Raw genomic sequence first — 24,556 nt, 5'->3', positions numbered from 1 at the left:
GCCCACATGGAAAAGATAGCATCATCAAAGTATGGTAAAACACTCATGACTTTTTCAGTGTCCTTCCCGCTCAGAGAATGAAAGAGCGATTTAGTGAGAGAGGGTGAGTGTTAGAAGCTTTTCCACCCACAGAGACGACTTGCTTCCTCTGCATCTCTAAGCAGACTGTCATCCTCGGTCACCATCAGGTCTGTTCTCGCCCCAGTGAACATTCAACGCTGTCGGTGAGTTTGAGCTAAATTGAAAAAACCATCGACCGTTGATTGTACCCTGTGGCCAGCCTTTGTCACTCTGTCTCAAAAAAGAAGAAGAAAAAAAAGAGGTAAAACACAGACACCTGCACACAGGCCTGACCAATGACTCCTGGAAAAAAATCACAAGAAGAGCACTGCATCCATCCTCCACAAACAAACAAACAAAAAATATTTTCAGCTTCCAACCACAGCAAAGGTCACAATCAACATTCATTGCTGTCGGTGGGTTTAACTGTGTGGAAGAGCTCACTGAACGATGAATGCAACTGTGTCCCAGATTTCATCTGAACGTCACAAGGAATAGCGTCACGATATGCTGATGATGGCATTATTTATTTCTCCGCCTGTCTCCCACCCCCCCTTCACCTCCCACCAACAACAGGCGCACACAGGCGGTATGAATTGACAGGCAGTTCAGATTGCATCTCGATCACGCTTGCTGAGGCGTAGGGGTCCGAGTCTGGCTACAGAAGAGGAGGAAGAAGAAAAGGAGATGCAAGAGATAGTTGGAGGAAAATGACCTTTAAAGAAAAATATGGCTTGCATTGCATCTACGCTCTGATAAATGATTTAGCTGTTGTAAATATTACATGAAAAATAAACAGAGGGAATGTGTTGAATGGGAATGGATGCAAAATGATAAGTGACCTTTTTGGATTTAAAAAAAAAAGAGAATGTTGTCAGTAAAGGTCATAATTTTATCAACCAGAATTTCAAAGATAAAACCACTCAACTGTAAGTATAAATGCCATCCATTTTTAATATAAAGTTAGTTTACAGCTTTGTAATGGTAGATGTGTATTCATGTATTTCATTCATGTTTTACATGTTTTTCTGTCTGGCAAGCCATTAAATTATAGAACTTAGCTCATTTAGTATTTGTTATAATACTGCATGCTGTGTGATTTGTTGTTTTTCTATCAAATAAAGTCACCAGTTCGGCCTTCAATAAAGTGGTGGGTGTTTTTTTGTCGCTTTGTTCTTCTTTGGTTTGGTTAGAGGAGATGTGAAAGTGAGTGTGAAAGCCCCGGCCTTTAAACATTTAGAAAAGTTTTTTTTAAAAATCTGCTGCAGATAAATGTTGCACACCACTGATCTATTTAAATCTAAATATTATATTCAGTGGTACTACTGACTATTGAGAGGCTTTTTTTTTCAGTATCAGTACTGATCTGTCACTACTTTGGACATTTTATATCAACCAAATGGATGGCTTTCACTCCAAATTTTACTGAAAGAAATGAACAATTGCTGAATTAAATATACATACATTTACAGTATGTCTTCATATAAATTATTAGTTACTAGAACATAATGCAATAAAAAGACATACTAAATTATTGAAATACTGTAGTAAAAGTATACATTTTTATCTAAGGAATTACGTAAATCTTTTTACTGAAATGTCTTTTGGTTCAACAGATTTTTAGATACAGAAATAATAGCGCAGTTATGACAAACACAGCCCTAACAAGCTGTCAGAACAGTCAGCTCAGGTAAAATAAAAACGAACTTGTAACTAGCAATGACAGCAATGCCTGCAAAACTTTTCTGACTCAACATGCATTCAACAAAAATGCAAACACATCTTTTTTTTTTTTTTTTCCACCGTTAATCTCGTCTCATAATTGCCTGAATTCACTCAGGCCTCAGTGTAGGCTAGACTGCGATGTAATGATAACATTCATATTTTTCATTATCATTTGAGGTTAAATGGCATTTCATTTCTGTTGAAATCTAAGATGAGGGATGTAATCTAAGTGAAATTTATATGAAATAATTAAAGCCAGCTGCTTATCCATGTTGCCAAATTGAAAACACATTTAAGAAAATATAATTAAAGACATTTGTACAGTTCCAGTAAATAAACTTGAAGCATTGTATTTTCATGAGCAAAATATATTTCCTACTGTGTGTCAGCTAAACTCATTTGTATTTCCACTACAAATGATTACAGCGACGGTAAAGTTTTCCACGAGTTTACCTGCTGGTGTAGTGCAGTTTGGTCTTTGAATGAATAAAGTGTGCTGATAAAGCACCTGTACATAACGAGGTACTGTGTGACTTTCAGTCTGCTAGGACAGTTAAATGCTTTTTGCTGTAGGCTTCTGTTCTGTCCTGTCTCATCAGGAAAGTACCTGCACAGTATTTGAAATAAAAAACTGAACAGAGCTATTTCTGTATCATAACCAATGCTTGACCAACAGAAATGAGGAACGGTACTGGTTCAAGTGGAAAATCCCCCTGACGTGGTCTTTCAGTTTCATTTACACACCCTGGGTCATAACTATAATTTCAAGCTTTCAAAATAACCCTGTACTCAAGATATACTGTATCCTTACTTTAAATATTTTCTTAAATATACTGCTAATTTATGACTGGCCACATTACACAATATTTATTCTGCACATTTAAGCCCATTATCTCAAGAGTCTAAATTATGACGTGTGCATTAGAGAGCAGCTACTCCATTAAAATATGTAGCCCTGCTCAGTTAAGTAATTTAATGTGTAACGGAGCCACGGGCCGACATCAGACAAGACTACATTCAAGAAGACACTCACTGTAAGAACCACAATGATGCTTGTAAGAAATATTGGCTAACCACGAGCAAGGAGCTGCAGATCTATGAAAGTGAATGACTCATGATAACTGTAATTGAACACTACTGTTACCAAATTAGATGTGCAACATTTAACCGAGAAAGAAAATCAGCTCCTCCTTGCAAAGCAAAGATGCACACTAAAGCCTAAATTGTGTTTTTGTAGGACTGAGGCAACTGAAGCTCTTGTTGACCAAACTGTAAACAGGCACAGATTGTTTCTCAATGATTTACAGATGTTAAAATAAAGTTGTGAAATTTAGGTTCTTGAATCGGATGTTAAAAACTGGTATTAGACTTAAACACAATGTGCAGCTCTCCATAAATAACTGCATGCAATATTAAAATCAAACACACATTTTAATGAATCACATTAGATGAAGGCCAGCCACTGCATGAGGGGCCTGAGGAACAAAATTAATGACTGTCTTTGTCCACTAGAGGGACACCAAAGAGCCCGACACGGAAGAACTCACCCACTCAAGTTTTGTCATTTGTTTTTCTTTTTACTACATTTACATAAATGCAAAATAAAAGGAGCAAGAACTACAGCAGTTACACAGGAACATAAGGATCACAATGAAAAGAGAGGACTTCATTACATGTATGCAGAAATGACTGTAATATTGTCTTGTGTGCATGACTGAAAGATTTGCTGTTTGACAATCAGGAAAAATCATCAATCATAGCTCACAATGAAGGAGCTTTGTTGTTAGGACTATGAAAACTGTAAAAAGTATTATTAATGGTTTGTAGTTATAGTGGTTATACGTAGTCTGTAATTAGTTTCATGACGTTCAATCCATATTAAAAAGTAAATGCTCTAATGCTTTGATTTTTTTTTCTTTAAACTTGGGGTTTAGATGTAAAAAAATATATATATTTCTAAAACACAAAATGATGTTTTTAATGGTCAATATTTCATGCCTTTTGTGTAAAATAAAGAATATGTGCAGCTTCCAGACACCTGATCAACTGCATCACCCTGAGCATATAATTAATGGTTTTGAAGCTGCTCTGGACAGAAATGTGTCGGCCATGAGGGATTGTGGAAAAAACCTTTTAAAAAAAGTGACTTCAAGTTGGTATTGACTTAACTAGCTATCAAAGTACATTGTGGCACCAAATAACAGCTGCAACCACAATGATGTTAACTATAAAAAACAGTTCTGCTACTAACTTGGACAGTCTGCTGATCTTAACATTTTAAGTGTTGATGTTCGACCAACTTAAGCGTCTGGTTTCTACCTAGTGTATCTCATTATAGGGACATTTCTAAAAGAAACTGTATATACACTAAAGCCTATCATAATAGGATGCTATCATATCATGAGCTTGCCTACAATGCTTTACAAAAATAGCACAACAAACAAAATGGAAGTCCAGCCATGTAAACAAGTTTTAAGACACTGAGTTTCTAAAACTATACACTTCCTTACTGATCTATGAAAACTATCATGCTAGTTACCACTTACAGGCCTCTGCTAAACTTAACATCCTACAAAGTATACGTGACTAACTACCTGGCTTCCTTTGTTAAAAACACTCCCACTTTTTTGGAAAATATTTTTAAACATTATGCATCAACTTGTTTATGTGCAATGTGACACCGGCTAATTTGATTATACTGAAATGCATTTGAACTGGATGTGGATTTGGAAAAGTAATTAATATGACAGTAGTCAAGAAGGAAAGGATTCAAATGGGAGGAATGTTTTTGGAAAATAACTTATGCCTATTTGTTGTGACTTCTGAAAGACCTGCAGTCTCACAGTTTTGATTTCCAGATCATGTTCATAATCACTTCCCTGTAAGTATTATTCCACATAAAGCAAGCAATGGAAAACAAGCAAGTTGACAGATATGATCAGAGGATGTTGCGTGTTTGATAAACTGTATAATGCTGAGAAATGGACGGACCAAAGTTCATTTGTAGCAAAAAGACAATTAAATGTTGGGTAGCAGCTCAAGGGGTCTTTATATTGTCAACCCCACTGACTTAAGCGCACAATGATTCAAAGAAGAACTATTTTGTACCCTGAACTAGTGGTATTCCCCCCCCCCCCCCCCCCCATGCAGTGACATGTTGCTGCACTACATACCCCCCTCCAGTGGGGGTCACTACTGTCTGATGTCTGCTGGTCTGAGCTGCCTCTCACCCTCGGCCAGGAAGATCTGCATGGCCCGGTACAGCAGGTGGACGCCTAGGTCCCGTTTCTTCTTCGTCTGCCAGGTGGACACCACGCCATAAAAGTCCCCTCGCTTCTGATTGGTGAGCATCTTCAACCCTGGAACAATTGTGAAATCAAAATCACGTGTAAGATCAACAGTTTGTTTTCATTTGTATTTATTTACGGATTTTCCGCTGGAAAGTAACAGCCATGTCTCACACAGTCCGATGCAAAAATGCATCAAAAAGAGGAGAACTGCAGTCAGTTATAATTTAGATACTTAATATAATAACACGTCAAGGTCATTTGTGAGATTACAGGTAGATTTCACAGGTTTGATTTCTTAAAAATATTCACAAAGTAAGATTATAGGTAGTAGTCTGAACTTAAAAATGTTCAAAAAGAAAACAAGGCTTGTTTTACTTGTGCATTGTTGTGTTTGTACCGATTCAGGGTAGAATTACGATTCAGTCCTTGTTTTTTGTTCTCATATCTTTTGGGATTGATGCAATGTAATGAGAGAATGTGCGCTTCACTTCTCTTTTCTGTGAATTACATTTATAGCCACCCTGTATTCTTAACTGTAAATTTCAATAAAAACTGATTACACAAAAAAGAAAATGGGGAAAACATGCCACATATATACATTTACAAAAATATCAAGGAGCACAGTTGACAGTCTATCAAATAGCTACAACATGTTGCTTCATTTGTCAGCTCTTTGATCATCCCATTGACTTAATTTATAGCAACTGCAAGCAACAAACCCAGAAGGTTACCCTTCAGGTAATGACTCCATTTTGTCTCATTTAGAAATCCCTAATGTTGCTCTTCACAACCACAAACCTCTCCTGCATCTTCCTCATCAAACTGTTTCAATATATAAGTTTCAAGTAAATTAGAATAAATAAATTAGACGTTAGAATTAAGTCTAAAGCTATGGTTTCAAACCTTACTACAATTGTGCTTATGATATTATGTATTAATTGATGACTATCAAATTATCATCATCATTAGCCTACTCCTAATCCCATACACACACAGCTGCCTCACACACAAACATCAAAACATGAACACACATACATTATCAACACATACTCTGCCTGAGACAATCTAATCTATAGCCCTGGACTCTTACCATATCACCACATACATCATCATAACTGCTTTGTGTTATTGTCTGTTAATTGGTTTTGTCCCACCCCCCTTCTATATACATGTGCCACCCTTTTTTGCCAGCAGTCATTAAATCCTTTTACCTCTAACTATCACATTATATATTTTATGTGACCAACAATTTGCTGATAATTCCCATATAAAAGCAATTGACGAGATGATTCAAGACCCTGATACAAAGCAGATGGGGAATGTGTATCCACACAGGAGTTCTCCAGTGGGTTACATCACCGTTTGCCACTTCACGTAGATAATTGGTGATGAGTTTCACCCCCTCTGTACTCACCGATGGCCTCTACCATGCAGGCCTCTCTTGTGTAAGCCTCCACCGGAATGACATTCTGGAAACAATGCAGAGAGATGACGCCCTGCTCGGCGTTCCACACCTGAAGGATGTGCTGCACTTTGGGGCACAGTTTCTATCACAAAGAGAAGAAAGGGACAGTGCTTTAGATACATGTTTATTATAATTTAATTACCTAACACTGCTCAGGAGGCGCTGCCTTACCTTGGCGGTCTTTTCTCCTTTGAAGTACTCTAAAGCCTCATACATGTGGCTGTAGGGGCGGGAGCGTTTTCCTTTGCCCACATAAAATATAGCGTGGATAAATGTCTGGAAACACTCCTGTGGAGTCATGGTGCGACTGCGGAATGGGAGGTTTTTCGTCACTCTGGCAGAGAAGAAGAACAAGGATCCATTTAATTAGACTTTGTGTGAAAGGTGTTCATCTGTGTTAGAGTATTGTGGGTGTTAAAGACAGTCCGATCTAAAGATACACTGGGAATTGAACATCACTAAATGTTGAAGACAGTTATTATTGCTGATGTTACAGATGTCTGTCTATGTGTAAATTCTTCTACAAAACCAGCCAATAGCCTTGTTTCATTTTAGTTTTAGCTCTGATTATGGGACAAAATACCAACGTATGAATTCCCAAAGCAAACTGCAATATGACAAATCAAGTGGTTGTTTTTCATACACAGCATAGTCTCTTGTTCTAATACAAGCAGTTGGGTGTAGAAATGATTTTCATGCAAAATAAAAAAGGCAAAAAGGGCATTTTTTGTGCAGTCCAGCTCATCTTTCCTCAAAGAGCTTGCAACATTACCCCGGAGAAAACAAATAAAAACATAAATCACAAAACAGTAGACCTCGGGTCGAGCAGCAGGTAGTTGAAGCTGGACTTGATGATGCCCTCCCTCCATTTTCTGTTTTGATCTGGTTGATCAAACTGCTGGCACAAAGCCTGCTCATCGGCCTGGCAGTCAGGCAGCTCAAAGGTCCGCAGGGCCCGACACAATTCCGGACTATAACCTAAATCTACAAAAATCAAACAAGAGAACACACAAAAAAATGACGTGCTGTGTCAGAGACGGGGTTAATAAGCTAAATGATAATAAGTGTATTAATATGCCTCATTCGCTCAGTACGTCTAATCTAATCCGCCCACAAAGTGATGCCTTCTTGAATCCCCCAAACAGTGGTGGAGAGCTTCAACATGAATAATGAGTTCAATTTTCCATTTTCATGCTTCGTTAAAAGACTGATTTTACGGTCAACTAAAGGCCACAACTATTGCACTACTTCACAGGACAAATGTCGCTTGAAATAGTAACGTAATTATGACTTCATTATAAATGACATTTTTTTTGTTTCATTTATCTTCTCACACGTTCCCCATCTCATCCCCAAACTGCTCACAATCCAAACCACACATTCAGAAATACTATCATCACCTAATGATAGCTCAAGTTAGCTAAACAGTAATCAAGAGCTGTAACTAAAGAGCACGAGTGGTACCTGTTTGTGGCTGCTCCAACTGCTTCTGGGGATGTAGTGACTGGGAGTTTGACTCCTGCAACAGTCGGCACAGCCTTCGCATGTAGGTGGGCCTGGTGCGGCAGCTGATAGGGCCTGGGCTCTCCCCCAGCTCTACTAGCCTCAGCCTCAGCTCCTTGTCGGTCATACCTTTGGTCTCCGGCAACAGCCTGTCATCATCCTTTTCTTCCTTTTGTTGCACTTTCTGAGGCTTCTTGTTCTCCTTTCCTGCGTTCATCATGTCCGTCTGCATGGAGCGCCAGTCATAAAGGATGGTTTCCTCGCTGCTGGTGGTGCTCATGCTGGAGCTGAGTGAGGTGTTTGACGTGGGCGGGACGTGGATCTCTATCAGCTTGTGGCCCTGTTCGGTATCGGTGTAGAGGTACTCCACTGGTTCGTCCAGATCCTGAATGTGTGGACGCCCTCCGGGGGTGTAAGATAGGTTAGCCAGGTGCTGCGGCCTGCGGCAGCTGGACAGCCGGCTCATGCTGTACCTGGGGGTGCAGCCAGTGCCCGGAGTGGAGGGAAAATCAGAGTCTTCCCTGGACCTCCGGGGGGAAAAATAACTGGAGCTAGATGAAGATGAGACAGACTCTGGCTGGGAGCTGTAGTCTTCAGTGATCCAGGCATCTTCACTGTTTTGGGAATCTACCTTGTCTTCACTTTTGTTTCTCTTTGTTGTTGCCTCATCTGTACTTGTCAGGTCATCAGTCAGAAGATCGTGGCCTTGCATGGCCAGTATAATCTCTGCAAGGTTTCTTTCATAAGCATCCTCTGAAGGGTCTTGGTTTGTCTCCAGTATGACTGTGTCAGATAGAGTCTGTGATTCAGAAGCAGAATCAGTTATGCTCTTGGAGAGGATGAGAGTGTCAGCTTGGCTATTGCTAACACTTGATCCAGCTCCTAGGGTGCTGGACTGTGTGTCCTGGCTATCAGCAGGCAAGGAGTCTCCTCCTGTGCTTTCCCCTGAATAGTGTGGTGTATGACAAGGTACGTGTGGTGAACTGTAAAAGTCTGCACTGCTTTGAGATCGAGGTGTCTGGCGGCGTGTCCGAACGGGTGTGGGGAGGGTCTCTTCAAACAGAGAAGAGGTGGCGAGGAGGCTCTCGGGCGTTTTGCTTGTTCTCATTGAGCAGCGACTCAATCTTGAGCGAGTCCTGCCTGTTACATAAGGGCTCGGTGTGAATGGAAGGGTGAAGATTTCCTGTAATGTCTCGGCTGCTTCATCCAATGGGGTGTCTGCCACTGGCTGGCCAATGCGACCTTCACTTTGGGTGGCCACAACAGGACCACTACACGCCTCAGACAAGTCATTGTTTGGGTATTTTACTTCAGACGGAGCCTGTTTATCACACAAACCTGGTAAATGTTCTGTAGTTTTTGAATCCATCTGATGTTCTGTTTGAATAGGTGGCAGATCTTGCCTTGTAAATTTAGAATCAGAGTCTGTAGAAATCTGAATCTTTTGGTCAGATTCAGCCCCATGACAAGCGTCCTCTACCTCAGGGAGTAAAAAATGTTTTGGGTGTGTAGAAGAATGCAAAGCACTGGTGTAATGGTCGCTCTCACAGCTACTATAATGACTACTACCTGTCTCACTGCTACTGTTGCCAACATGAGACGGGGCTGGCTGTTCTGGTATGTTCACCTGAGCCTCTTCTACATGTTCACCCTCCTGTTCATCATCACTGTCTTCCAAAACACAGTGACTGATGACCGTTTTCTCCAAGTCCTCCTCTGTGCTTTCACTGCTCTCCCTGCAAAAAACATAAACGTGATCCGGCGACGTGACGTCAATGCCCTGCTTGTGTAAAACAGTGGCCATGCGTTCTGAATCCAGGAAGTCAGAGTACTCAGATATGTCAAAAGGCAAGCTGCCGGTGCAGTGGCTGCCATCGACAGCAGGCTGCTGTTTGGGAGATTCAGGACTAAAAACGGGGAAATACTCATCAACGTCTCTGAAGCTCACACTCTTACGGCTCGCTCTCCTGGAGGGAAATGCTGGGAGAGTGTCTCTTCTAGAAAGAGAGATTCTGCCATCAGCTGTAGCAGCATGTTCATTTGCTTTCGATGTGGACACACCCTCGTCAGTTAATAAATCATCCTCCATAAGAACCGGCATCGCAGCTGCAGGTCCCACTGCAGACATACGAGTGCTTGATAGTATGGAGGGACCTTCAGATGCCCAGTGTGAGGAGGAATTGTTCCAGTCCTGGCCATGATGCCTCTTAGTGTCCATATCAGAGAGTCTATTATATGATATTCCTCTGCAATTTGGCCTTCCATTAATGTTAGACAGGTTGAAAAATGATGAGCGCCTTGTGCTGCTCAATGGGGCTTCACCAAAGTCACTTATCATAGAGGAGTGGGAACTGAAGCTGTACTCTGATTCAGGATAGCTGAATGTGTCTTGGTCTGAATACACAGCTGTGGAGAAACAACAGAGCCATATAAATTAGCACAATTCCTACATTCCTACAAAAGGTAAAAAATTATGACTAAGCAGCCAAATTCTTGACAAAAAAATGCCGTAAGCCATATGATCTAGCCTTCACACTGCCGAACAGATTGGCATATGATCATTCTGGTATTTATTTTTATTTGACTGTAAAAATAGTAAATGTTCCTAGCACAATTTAGGCACCAATTACAGGTATCAACAAAGTATTTCTTTGCCGTAGTTCCTCATATATTTAAGATACACTATCCAAGATCAATACTAGTAGAGTCAGATATGTGTGTTTTTGAAATTTCAAGGGATTTATTTAAGCTATCAGTTGAGATTGGTGTGGATTCTGGCTGAATAAGCATTACTGTAATATACCGTGTACCCATGTCATTTCTAACACATCTGGATATGCATTGTTTTCCAGTTAATGAAACAAAACATTTTGAACGTATTAACTTTGCATTCAAGTGGTATTTTTCAGATTTTTTTTAAGTATTTGTTCTTCTAGCCAATTAATTTCTGTGTTTTGTTTTGTTGTTTTGTACTCTCAACATTATTGTACGTGAGAGCATGTCTTCAATGACTCCTCAAAATTTAAAGAGGCAACAGATAGTATATTTTCCTAAATATATCATTATGAAAATAATGTGGGTTGCAGAGGGTAGTGGCCACAGTAAAATCAGACTATCAGCATTTACATAGGTTACTTAATGGCTTTGCAATCTTTATAATAAGCTTCTGCCACCGGTGCCGAAATTTCGCGGAAAAAATCTGCTTTACGGCAGGAAACGCGTCATGTATTGCGAAATTGGTCGGTCAGCCAATCAGGGACTGGAGCTGGTCCTTATTAGGAGCTGGGCATGAGATAGTTGAGTCAGGAGCACAATGGCAGACGGACAAAGTTTGGAGATAAGTGAAAAACGGCCTCCCAAAAGAAAACGAGCTCCTCTGTCTGAGGAGGCAAAGAAGAGCAAAAAGGAGAGTGATAAAAGAAGAGGAAAAACAAGAGTAAACCTCAGTCAGGCGTTCAAGAGATGGAGGGAGCTCCCTGACCAAAGAGGCTTCAAAACCGATGTCCAGCTAGCTTTCTTTCTAATGGATCAGTAAGTAACACGGCTAAATGTTAGCTAGATGAGAGAGGACTGTACTGTACTGGCTGGTAGTTCATTCCTAGCTGGCCAGCATCGCAAATCGCCGCAGCCAGGGACCGGGTAGCGAGTGTTGGTCGGCTGACATCCTCATTGCCATTCTACGGCAGCCCTCGGACAGTGATACCCTGCTCCCTTCCTTCTGTTCTCTTCTCACGGAGGCAGCTATCAACGGACATCGCCCAGCTAAGTTACGCCCAGCTGTGAATACTGAACTTTGTTTCCCATTCAATTTGAGTTCTAACCGGCCGCATTGTTTCCATACGGTACCGTTTATTCTAAGATTCAGGACTGTTTACATGTGCATATTAGTATAATTCCACTGTGACTACTGTTGTTTGTACTGATACTGTGCATATTGGTATAATTTACTGTGAGTTGTTTGTACTGGTACTGTGCATTCTGGTATAATTATTGGCATTAATAATTCTCCTTACTCATTTATTTAGTAGAGTGTCCACACACCTTCTCATTCTACATATACATAGAGGTATACCGGTGGCTTTACAGCCTACATTTTATTTAATTTACAGAGTCTAATAGAGTCATATTATTGATTATCTCTGATCTCCACGGTCAATTTGGTCGTTGCAACAGTGTGACACCACTGACGCTAGGTGGCGCCAAGCTAAAAAAAAACGAATCCTATCTGTTGCCTCTTTAAATAAAGGTTGAATAAAAAGCAAAAGAGAAAGAGAATTCAAATAGACTCTCTTACAGTATTGGAATTGAGGCATGTCGTCCTCTTCTGTGTCCACTGAGCTGGACTGGTACTCCTGAAGGAGCTGGGCACATTTCCGATTCTCCTGCTGCTCTGCAAGTTGCCCTGGTGTATTCCCTTCCTATACATTAAGGAGATAACAGGCATGAACCAAACTGAACCTAACATTTAAAGTCACACATTAGTAGATATTGGCGTCACAGCTCCAGGCGGTTTTTTTCTGTATTAATTCAGCTGCGATACAGACCCACTGCAGGAACTTTATAATCACTGTTAACAAGAGATTATGCAAAATGTTTATGTGTATGTGTACATTTAACTATGGACTGATAATCCTGCTCAGCTGTCTGAAACTTCATCCATACACTTGCGTTATGTGAAGTGATTAATAACAATTAAAAACAATTCTTACATTATCTTTAATGTTTGGGTTCCCTCCATTGATCAAGAGCAGCTTCAGATTTTGATAACATCCCCACAGTGCAGCGACATGAAGAGGAGTCAGTCCCTCTGACCTGGGAGAAATACAAGAAAACACAACTTTATGAAAATGTTATCATTAATATCATCAGTGTCTCACATCCAAATTTAAACATATTTCCAGATAGAAGAGGATACTGGTGAAAGTCATCGCAAGCCTTTTATGATGCAAAACTCTGCCAGAGATTGCTCAAAAATCTATACAACCTTCATATACACTTACTGATGCAGCGATTGTCAAACCTATCAAAAGACAAGTGGCAGTAATTTCAGAAGCAATTTCAAACAAATGGGTCCTGCAGGCAGACAGATTGAAAATGTGAACAAGAGCAAGATGGCATGGCGATTCTTCTTTTTTTTTTTACTGTGTTCTTAACGATACCTGATATTGGGATCTGCTCCATATTGCAGCAGCATTTTCAAGCAGCGTGTATTCTTCTCACTCTCTTTGCCAGCAGCCAAGTGTATTGCAGCCACCCCTTTACTACCCACCCGGTCAGGGCATGCACCTTGTGAAAGAAGCAGCTGCACAGATCTGCCAAGGAAGAGAGATCTGTTACAATTTATGAGTATTGACTTGTATGATACAGTTTTACTGTGTTGAGGGTGTGATGTCCTGCAAAGTGTTGCACTATGGATAAAGGATGGACTAAAACAGCATCATCACTTATACAATAGCAATAGCTCGTGGTATTTGACAGAGAAATTCTAAAGACTCAAAAATCAGGTACTGATATAAAGGGATTACAAGCATCACCACATGTATAGTTACAATGGGAATATTATTATCAGATGTGTCTAATACTTTTTTATTACTAGGCCCTGTTTGTTTAGTCCACATGTTTATCTGTACTTCGTAAATGATGTAGACCAGGGGTGTCAAACACATTTTAGTTCATGGGCCGCATGCAGCCCAATTTGACTTCAAGTGGGCCGGACCAGCGAAACCACTGCATCATAACATATAAATAACAACCCCTTCAAAATTGACCCTATTTTAGTGTAAAGAATTACATTCTGAAAACGTTCATCCATTTACAAAAGAAATAATGAACAGCCGGCGATATCCTGAAAAGAAATATGTGCAAATTCAACAGCATGTCTCAGTTTTTTCTGACATTCAGTCAGTCTATTACTCACTTTCATTACATGTGCTTTTTTTTTTAAATAATTTTCCACTAAAGTAGAAGCTATTGAAGAAGCAGGTGAAGTCATCCCCTGCCTTACGAACCATTTACAATCTGAAGTTTTGTCATTGCCTCAGCAACAGAGTTCCACTGATACTGTTTTAAGACAGAAGTCTGACACAGATTCTTTTGTACTGAAGCTGCTGGTTTACAATATTTTGGACTAATATTCTTAAATAACCACAATAAGTACTCATTGTTATTTCAGACAGCTGTATTCTGGTCACACCTCTATGGTAGTATTTTACATGTAGTATCTGCTCGCTGTTTAATTTGCTCCTGCAACCTCTTAGCCTTCACAAGTACATCAACATTAGGTGTACAAGGTCAGATTGGACCCTTTGGTGGGCTGGTTCTGGCCCCCGGCCGTAGGTCATAAAGCCCCTGACACCCCTGATGTAGACTACTGACAAGCTGGACTTAAGTGTTAAATTTATCTGTACAATATGGGATACTCATCTGTTTTGAGACCCTAACACTTCCATGTTACATAAGGCAAAATGTAAAGATCTGAATGATTATGTGGACATATACAGTGTCATACACAAACGGCACTGCTTCCGTGGTCACAAGCTGCCCCCTAATGTAGACAGATATTTTCTAAACAATACTAAAACATGACCCATGGACAGCAAAACATGTTTCACTTAAAGCTGCGCGGTTTTGAGGACTTCACAGACACTAAGCACCAACGAATAAAGTAAGTACAATAAAGCAATAAATTGGGGGGGAGCTAAAAATAATAATAATAAAACACACTCAGTATACTTAAACTGCTGCAACAGGAAAATAACTTGGGATACTTTGAGATCATGCAAGATGGCTTGCTGCGTACGAAGTATGTACGTGAGAGCTGTCGCATGTTAAAAACAAAGGGCATGTCTGGACAAAACAAGGCATCACCTGGGGTCTCCATCGTTCACAGCGTTACACAGTTGACTTTCGAGCCTCGTCAGCTTTCGATCCATGTCCAATGTTATCGTTATCCGTTTATAAATTATCTATAGTCGTGTATTAGCATCCTCCGAATTTTTAGCCCATAGCGTGCAACTAGCTATGAATAATCATTAAACGAAGCTAGCTAGTTAGCTAAGATAATGGCGACCTTGTTAATGCACACATCAAACTACGGTTTTATATGCAGTTAATGTGTGTTGTCCTTTGTTTTGTCCCTTAAACTCTTTAAGAGAAGTAACGTTATTGTTTTAAAACTCTAAAGGCCGGTTGTTTATCCACATAATCTCAGTTTTCGAAGAGCCGCACGACTGTTTTGGTTGAAATTCCCTCCAAGCTCGCGAGCACTCCTCCTTTCTGGCTGCAGGCGGAAATCCCGCCTTTCGGCAAATCTGATTGGACGTTGTTTTCATTTCACCCAATCAGGTGAGATATTACTTGAAAGGGAGGTGCAAGTTTTTTTTATCGCCTCTTTCTATTTCATGTTTCAACAAAATATGTGTGATCTTCTGTAAAAGAATGATTTAGACATTAAGTAGTTGTATTCAACGCACCATTTCAGACACCCAGTTTTATATGTAGTGTAATTAATGGTTATAAATCACATATTGCATTTGTTTTAATCACTTTCACTGCGTAATAACTTAGAAGAGATCCATACTTTTTGCATTAGCATACATAATTACATGAAGTAAATCTCAAATTTGTTATCTCTGTATTCTAAAAAATAAATACTTCATATTCTGGGAAATATGAAGAGTTTATTTTTGGTTATTTTGGATGTATTTTACCAGAATACATTTTGTGTAGGCCTATTTTCATTGCATATGTTTTATAAATTGATGTTGCAATATCAAGATATACCTCTTAAACATACACAATGTGCATAATAGTACAGAGGGTCTTTTTTTTTTAAGTATGATGACTGGGATGATGAGGATCAGGATAGACATGGATGTGCCAACAAAGTTTTTGTAAGAACAACTGAAAGCGTACAACATCTTGAAACATGAGGAGTGTTAGCAATCCTACATTTTTTCAATATCATTAGAAAATCACACCTTTATTCAGAAATCTTAAAAACATTTTCATATAGCCTAAATAAACTCAAAGGAGTGCTGAAAATCAGGGCTTTATACAGTAATAACATTAATGCTTTTCAAAAGGTTATCTCAGCAAGAAGAAGTGAATTAAAATGGCAGTATCTCCAAGTTGTGCGGCAGTACAGTTCTTAAATTACACACTGAAACTACAGTGTATAGAGTAATTTATTTTTCACCCAAGCTGTCATATGGCACAATTACTCCAGTTCAGGAGGAATTCCACAAAGGCTGTCATCTCAGACAGAGCAGAGGGAGAGGAGAAGGAGGCTCATCAGGAGGAGCAGCAGGCTGGGATTGACGGCTCCAGCGTGGTTGAGCGGGTCTACTTTGCAGTCCCCGTAGGGCTCCAGGCAGGCAGCATAAGCCAGGACGTGTGCAATGTAGTTCTGCTCCTGGACCCCGTGGAAAAGGTGTGACATGGGGCCTTTGGCAAAGATGGCAACGTCCTCTATGCCATGGGTCTCTGAGTCAAGAGGGACAGGAGCTTGCTGACGGTAATCGTCACCCGCTGAGGAAGAATGAGATGAAGGAGTGTTACAGTAGCTGTATCAGGGTTTTCTGTCACATAGACAAATTGCAGTATGACAATATGACAAAATACAATGCAGCTAAACAAACAACCAAGTCAGACCTTTGGGAAAGTATCAACAAAAATTTGATTCCCCTCGAAATGTTTTCGCAAATGATTTAATATTTGCAGAGCTCTTGTACAAAATACTACACACTCTTTGCAGACGATCAATTTGGTACATTTCTTATAAAGAATACAATTGATAAAGGAGTTACACTGGAGTCAATCTGTTGCTTTTAAAATGCTTTGGAGCTATGACACATTTTCTAAGACTTGGTTCCTCTTCATACCTCTACTCTCCTTCACTCTGCAGTAGGTATGCTGTTACACCACAAGATGGAGCTACTAAATTACTTTGTTATGCCTAGCATGATTATCAGTGCACACTTACATGAAACTGACTCATTCATATCTGGGCGAACCCCACTCTGGTATCCTGGTCCATTTCCATACACAGCAGTGGTGAAGTGCTTCTTGTCGTTAGCTAGTGAGTGAGACACCCCTGCAAATCACAGGACAAATTGGTACCTGCAGGTCTGGAACATCAGATGCTATTCGCTTTTTTTTGTTTTGTTTTGTTTTAAACAGCAAAACCTCCCTCAGTGCAGCTCTTATCAAATTCTAAGAGTGCAATTTTACCTAAAACAGAGTTTCCTCTGGCAGAATATCCTCCATAGGCAAAGACGTGGGAGTGGTCTGCAGTTACCACAGACAGGGTGTCCAGCTCGCTGGTGAGTTCAGCTGCTCGCCCAATCGCCTGGTCAAACTGGACAGCCTCATAGAGAGCTCTTTTGGCCCTTCCTCCATGGTGACCATGGTCAATTCTCCCACTTAAAGTCCAAAAGAAAGCATTTGACAAATAAGCATCTTATCTCTCATATTGGCAATTAAGATTTCTTGGGAGTGTACCTATGTTCCCCAGGTCCTATGTTCCCCGCTTTGTATGGGACCCCTAAAGGGTTCTATGTTCCCCGCTTTTCCCCAAAAGGACCCGGGGAACATAGGCCCTTTTTTTAAAAAAAGGGTCCTAACCCCCTAACCCTAACCCTAACCCTGACCCTTTTTCTCAAAAGGGTCCTATGTTCCCCGGCAACAGCGGGGAACATAGGACCCTTTTTCTTAAAAAGGGTTCTATGTTCCCCGGTCCCATACAAAGCGGGGAACATATTTCCTTTTGGGGAAAGCGGGGAACATAGGACCCTTTTTTTTTTAAAGGGTCCTATGTTCCCCGATCGGGGAACATAGAACCCGGGAAATATAGGGATGACCCCAGATTTTTCTTTATGTTCCCTGCATTTACTGTAACATAACTTGATATAGTTTCAAATCTCATCACAATTTGGACAAAAAAAATGTATCATGCAACCCAGTCACAACTAAAAATGTCTCAAAAATAAAATATGCTCTGTTGGAAAGCCAACAAAGGTTTTAACTTTCAGTGGTTTGAAGTTCAAGTGTGTCATTTTTAGCAATTAACTGATGGTGTGAAAGGGACAGTTACACTGACAGTTTTAAGATTATGTGGTTGTTTTCCGTTTGGGGAATATGTACAGAAAACAATTACACTTATCTTCCACAAAGAGGAAAAATCCATTTGGGTTCTTGCTCAGAATCTTAATTGCTTTCTCCATCATCTCTGTAAGGGAGGGGTCCATGGTTGGGTCACGCTCCAACTCGTAGCGGCAGTCTTTGGGCTCAAAGAGACCTAAATGCACAAAAAGCAGGCCTCAGTTTGAAGAACTAAGAAACACATGGCTTTTTTTAAATGGAGCTGACCATGGTGGTGCCATCAGTGTTTGCAATATGAGTTTTTCTGCAAAAAATATTAACTAAAAACGTGGCTCTAAATTGCAAATTGCTCTAAAGTGAGGAGATAATCCTGCTCATTTTAATCAAGGCCTTGTTTGATTCACCCTGTTCGCCCGAGGAAAGTTCAGGCCATCATTCTGTGGTGTCTTGAATGATTAATTGGTTGTCAAAATGGTGAACTGAACAGTTCTTCTTACCCATCAGGAAGTCTGTATCTGCAGGATTGACGGCATCAAACTGAGCTTTGTTCCAAACATATTTAGCATTCTGTAGACGGTGAACAGAAACAAACAGAATAATTGGAGGTTTGGAGGGAGGAACTGTAAACAGTTTTTTTTAAGAAGATAACTCCTTCAAAAAAATGTAATATGTTGCAGCCAGAGGGAAAGTGAGATTCATTCACTCCCAAATTCAAACACACTTTTAAAATCAACCATTATACCTTTTTGTTTTGCAACCACATGTCAACAAGATTTCGTCCATCATTTCGGTCTCCTGTGTAAGATGGATACTCTGGGTCATGCGTGGTTCTCGGAAACATGTACTGACGTCCTCCACCAAGAATAACCTGGATTGAGAGACATGGTGACAGTTAATATATGTATACTTGTTACTCTATGGTGATGTCCCCATGGGATACTATGCACATTGTGTAGGAAGGTAATTGTGAAGTTGTCTGGTTATGATCAAATTGTTGACCTAATATGGCTTCCTGATGATGATTGGGTTAATTTTACAATACATCAATGGATATTCAGTCATCCAGATTTTTAGAAAACCAAGAAGTAGTATAAGTCAAGCATCATTTTCTCACTAAAGAGGCCGTACACGCCGATATGCATAACCACAAAGAAGAATTCCATTGAGTGGGTGCTCTAGTGTTTAAGTTTTTAAAAAATACCTTTATAATAAGGCTTACATTTATCTCTGTGTTATGAACCAGCTGCCAAGCAACGTCACGGCAGCCATGTTGGATCGCCTCGGTGGTGAGGTCGGAGTCAGAATACCACCCTCGGTTGGCAGTGTGAGCGTAGGTTGCGCCAGGAGAGGCGTGCTGCACTCTGGTTGTTGTGACAATTCCCACAGACTTCCCTAAAACACACAGAGCGTGATGTGGAAATATTTTTTATCGGATACATTCAAGAAAAGATATATAACACCAAAAACAAGATTGAAATTTGATTTTATCTACATTAAAGACAGATATTATCCATCACAGATGCAAAGTATTTTAATTTGACGTTTTACATGTATGTTCCATTTTAGATTAGCTGTATATTAATTTTGCATTTCGACAGGGAGCCAGGTGCACACCATAAACTGCCCCGTAAATCATATTTATTCCAAGAATATTAGACAGTGGTCTTAAATTACCTGTAAGGTAACATCCAAATAACATGCAGAAACCAGCAAAAACATATGTAGTAATATTAAGTACACAATACTGATCTGTCTGGGTAAATGTCCTCAATGAAGAACACATCAATTAGGACTCGTCTCAACAGATATAAGTCTAAATGAAACCAGTATAAAGCAAAGCAGTGTGAACCTGAACCTACCTGCCTTCTTGGCACGGTGCAGAACTGATGTGACTTCGTTCCCAAAGGTAGTGCTACAGTTGTACCTTTGGGTGGCGGCTGTGACACCCAGGGTGCCGTAGTTGGCCTTCACACCACATAAGTAAGCTGTGGCTGTGCCAGCGCTGTCTGGCATCTGCTGGTCCACGTTGTACGTCTGCAGGGGCCAAATATATTCACAGGCATTAACATGAGCATCTATTAGTTCAGGTGTGTAGCAGGTGTTCTTAACCACAGTCACTTTTACCGAGATTTTTATTCTCGGACTGTATGTCCCCTTAACTCATACCATGAATACACTGTTAAATTTATGAACAATAATAAATGTAGTTTCATAACTAGGTTCGGGAACAAAGACCACGCCTCGAATACATCCCATTTCCGCCCAATAGTATTTAAGCACACCTGATGCATTCTCTTTCCCTTCGAGCCGAGCTCACGAAGAGACAACTCCCCTACTCAGTCTCAATCCCGGGATCCCTCCTGTGTTCCTGCCTTTGACTCAACACGTTCATCATCGTGCTCACCAGCTACCCGGAAACCCAGCCTTCATCCCTCAACCCTCAGTCTTCCATCCCTTCATCCCTCAACCTTCAGTCCTCCATCCCTTCATCCCTCAACCCTCATACCTTCATTCCTCACTCTACATCCTTTGATCCTTACCCTGTCATCCCTAACCTTTCATCCATCTGGCCCTTGACCCTCATCCCTGCTACCCTTCATCTCTCAACCCTTCATCCCTCATCCATTCGACCCTCGACCCTCAACCTTCATCCCTCAACCCTTTATCCCTTCATCCCTCATCCATTGACCCTCAACCCTTCATCCCTCAACCCTTCATCCCTCATCCCTTCATCCCTCATCCATTCGACCCTCAACCCTTCATCCCTCATCCATTCGACTCTCAACCCTTCATCCCTCATCCCTCCATCCCTCATCCATTCAACTCTCAACCCTTCATCCTTCATCCCTTCATCCCTCTTCCATTCGACCCTCGACCCTCATCCTTTCATCCCCCATCCACATCCTTTCATTTTCTAATCCCTCGATCCTCACCCCTTCACGCTTTCCTCAGAACCCATAATCCATCATATGCAATAAATTATTCAAAATCTTCATCCTACTGGTGTGGTCTTTGTTAGTAAACTTAGATCAAGTTGCCTGTGAAATAAAACAGTCATTTAACATGGGCTGGATCGCAGGTTCCAGTCCTGTGTTTTAATTTTGTCCCTGGGGCTAACACTAACTCTGACCTGACCTGAACTCATTTCACTTGGTTTAAGAAATCGAATGTCAATTTAGCTCTCCTGTTGTATCCATGTTGGATAGACGTTATCTTTATAGTGTTTGTGCTGACAACACTGTCTGTGTTTCCAAATTTGCTGACATTTCATTAAATTTGATGAAACTGTGTTTGCCAGAGTCAGAGCCAAGATAATTGATCACAGGCTACTTGTGTCACCATGGCATGATTATAATGACAGCTTATCCATCCTCAAAATACAGTTCACATTAAAACTAAAACTTTTCTCCAGCGTCAGCAAAACATGCAAACATACAAGTATATTATTCACTTGTAAGTGTGGCATAAAAGTACAAGCAGCTCAAACAATGTGTGTCTTCTGAACATCAGACCTCGCTGCTGTCTACATATGATAAAGACAACAGTGATCCTAATTCTACTGGTTGTTAATAACAATATCATCTACACATGACAGTACTGCTGAACCTCATGAGAGCTAACTCTCATGATACTGTATATTTTTGCTTTACAATAACCATTATCTTTAAACATCTTATCCATTCAGAGAGTGTTAAGTTACATTCCTATGTAGCAGTCTGAATGTGTTGGTCAGAGTGGGCTGACCTTAGACAGTGCCAGGTGAGGAAAGGTATCCATAACCAGACTGGTCTCCTCCCCAGAATGTCCTGCCATCTGGCCTTTGAGGATCCGGGCAGCAGTCACCGTCGGTATCCCCATACCTGAGAGCAGGTGGAAACACACCTGAGCGTTAGATAAGATCAGCCAGGCAGGCACAGGGCTGTTATTGTGCTCTGTGGACCTCATAAGGCTCAGCCAATGTCAGAGTTTAAATGGCGGTGACAGACATGTGAGTTATTTAGAGAATATGCAAAGAAAAATATTCTGCATTTCTTCAAAATCAAAATCCGGTTTATTGCCAAGTAGGTTTTAACAGACAAGGAATTTGCTTTGGTGTATTGTTGCGTTGTATTGCATATTGCATTACATAGTAAGAGAATATTAAATTTAAAAAAATCAAAAGACATAGATAAAATTTAGCATAAAGCTGATTAAAAACATCTAAAAAAAAATACCATAAAAATATATTCTCTTTTGCAAATTTCAGTATATTTTTTTGAATTTCACAAAAATTCCTGAACATATTTTCCAACATTCCTTGTCAGAGCTTGGGAATCTTTGGGAATCTTCATTCTTTATTACTGCAAATTACAGATTCAGATTGGATGGCGCATTAGCTAAATTTCTTCTTGCATCTCATTTACATGTTAAGAACTAAACTGCTAAAACAAATGGCTTACATTTATCATAAGTGTGTTCCTATGTTTATTAAACTGATCATCAGATTCAATATGCCTTTGAAAATCTCAGTCATTATGGTGACTGAAGTGAAATACACTGTTTCAACATAAATCTGCAAAGTGTTAATTACTGCCAGTTGCTGAAGTTTCAGCTCAAATACCTCATTGTTCCATGAAGGTATGGCGTGAAACTCATTTGTTTCATAAACATGTCACTTAAGGGGTGATTAAATGTTATTGATCAATCTCAAACACTGATAAAATCTTAAATGTGCTGCTATCAGCAGGTATGTGGGGCGGGGTGGAGGCAGCTGTAACCATAAATCCATAATTGATTCAAACATTTTTATTTGTGCGGTGGCGCTGCCAGATTCTGATCTGGATCCAGTTAACAGCAGAGCGGAGAGAACAGTAGTGATTATAATTATGTGTGTGTGTGTGTGTTTGGGGCTGGATCATGGCTGATGTTTAAATGTCAGATCAGGAGAAATCAGCTATCTTGTTTGGGGTCTTTAGATGGGATTTACAGTTTGTTTTCTTGACCCTATGGTGAAAGAAGTGTGTGTGCTCCATTGTGCGTTATTTAATGTTTAGATTCACATTCACATACAGTAGCATACCAGCATGGAGGTTAAGGGGAGTCGAAAGTAATTTAATAGGCGACCAGTTTCTAAAAATGTTGCAATGCCTGTGACTTTTTAAACTCTCTGCAGTGGTGTACCTTTTTTAGTAATCAGATCAGTTAAGGACACAATGTGGAAATAGCCAAACATGCAGTGTAGACTGTGGTGTAGCCTCAGTTCATTTAGTTTTGCTTGGACCTTCCAAGCAGTAATAACTGCTGGTGATCAGATGTCAACATTCATCTCCTTCTGCCCATAAACCCATGTTTTTTTAGGGGGGGGTCACAAAGTACATTTGTTTTACATTCTCTCTCTCCCCGAGCTACACCACAATAACGATGAGGCTCACACTTTGAGGCCGTAACGGCTTGAACCAATGACAAACAGACTGAGCAGGAAACAGAAAATGTTCCACGAATTTAAGAAACCTGCAAGGAAAGCTCCTTTCCTCAGACTCACCGTCCCCCAGGAAGAGGATGAGGTTCTTGGCTTGGTGAAGATTCGGCTTAACATTCATGGCATTGTGAAGTGCCTGCCTCGCTTTGTTGTTCCAGTAGCTGGCATGGAGCTCTTCCTCTGTAAGCGAAGACAATGTGATAGTTGCATGCACAATCAGAAGTGGCAAGATTAAGTGTGTTTTTACATTTTAAATCTGTGTGAACCATCCAGGTGATGCTTGTAATAGGTGTATAAACAACAATTCTTACATATATGCCATTTAGAATAAGGCATAAAAGTAGTACAGTCATATAGTCATAAAGGACAGGATGGTCCCAGGATGCTGGAATAGTGACAAGACGTAATGAAAACGAATGAGAAACACGAACAAAGTCTGATTATGTGACCTTGCTCAATCGCTGCATTTCTTAGACATGCTCCGTCATGTAAAAAGGGTTGTAACAAATGGACAATACTGACTATTATTTACTATATTTTTCTGCAGGAAAGAGTCGCCAGTTTCATCAAGATAATAAAAAAAAAGCCACCGCCAGCCTGTTAACAATATTTCATCCTTCGTAACTTAAAACTCCTTTTCTTCCTCAAGCTGAAAGTTTATGTCCTGTAAGTAAGGTGTGTCTTTGTAGTTTCCTTGAAATCCAGTTATGAGTCCAGAGTGACATCTGAGAGTAAGCAATCTTAGTGTCTAAAGATCATGTTTGCCCAACAGCAGCAATATGTTACAGATCCTTACCTGAAATAGATGAAGACCAATGCACTGACATGAAAACCAATAGTCCAGTAAAAATGAGTTTATGTTTGCCAGCCATGGCGGTGGGTGACTATATGTGAATTAAAAAGTACTGGAGTTGTTCTCCGCACACTGAGGTTCCTTTTATAGTTGCAGCCAAG

At 40.3% G+C, this 24,556-nt stretch overlaps 2 protein-coding genes across 2 annotated transcripts; both read right to left on the bottom strand.

The window, feature by feature from the left end:
* Positions 1–1,955: 1,955 nt before the first annotated feature.
* LOC117253380 (uncharacterized) lies at positions 1,956–15,836 on the bottom strand. Its single transcript, XM_033620766.2, has 9 exons — positions 14,911–15,836; positions 13,203–13,355; positions 12,753–12,855; positions 12,338–12,461; positions 8,005–10,449; positions 7,356–7,524; positions 6,712–6,874; positions 6,490–6,622; positions 1,956–5,144 (listed from the first exon to the last, which is right to left on the bottom strand). Exons 1-9 carry the CDS (start codon positions 14,973–14,975, stop codon positions 4,978–4,980), a joined length of 3,522 nt encoding a protein of 1,173 aa, XP_033476657.2. The 5' UTR covers positions 14,976–15,836; the 3' UTR covers positions 1,956–4,977.
* A 375-nt stretch (positions 15,837–16,211) lies between these two features.
* alpi.2 (alkaline phosphatase, intestinal, tandem duplicate 2) lies at positions 16,212–24,556 on the bottom strand. The gene is made up of 11 exons (XM_033621006.2): positions 24,399–24,556; positions 23,666–23,782; positions 21,889–22,004; positions 20,004–20,178; positions 19,364–19,536; positions 18,887–19,012; positions 18,642–18,711; positions 18,206–18,340; positions 17,275–17,466; positions 17,027–17,137; positions 16,212–16,572 (listed from the first exon to the last, which is right to left on the bottom strand). Exons 1-11 carry the CDS (start codon positions 24,472–24,474, stop codon positions 16,301–16,303), a joined length of 1,563 nt encoding a protein of 520 aa, XP_033476897.1. The 5' UTR covers positions 24,475–24,556; the 3' UTR covers positions 16,212–16,300.

This window comes from Epinephelus lanceolatus, chromosome 6 (genome assembly GCF_041903045.1).
Source record: "Epinephelus lanceolatus isolate andai-2023 chromosome 6, ASM4190304v1, whole genome shotgun sequence".
NCBI classification, from domain to species: domain Eukaryota; kingdom Metazoa; phylum Chordata; class Actinopteri; order Perciformes; family Serranidae; genus Epinephelus; species Epinephelus lanceolatus.
This window is presented reverse-complemented; position numbering and strand designations above follow the sequence as displayed.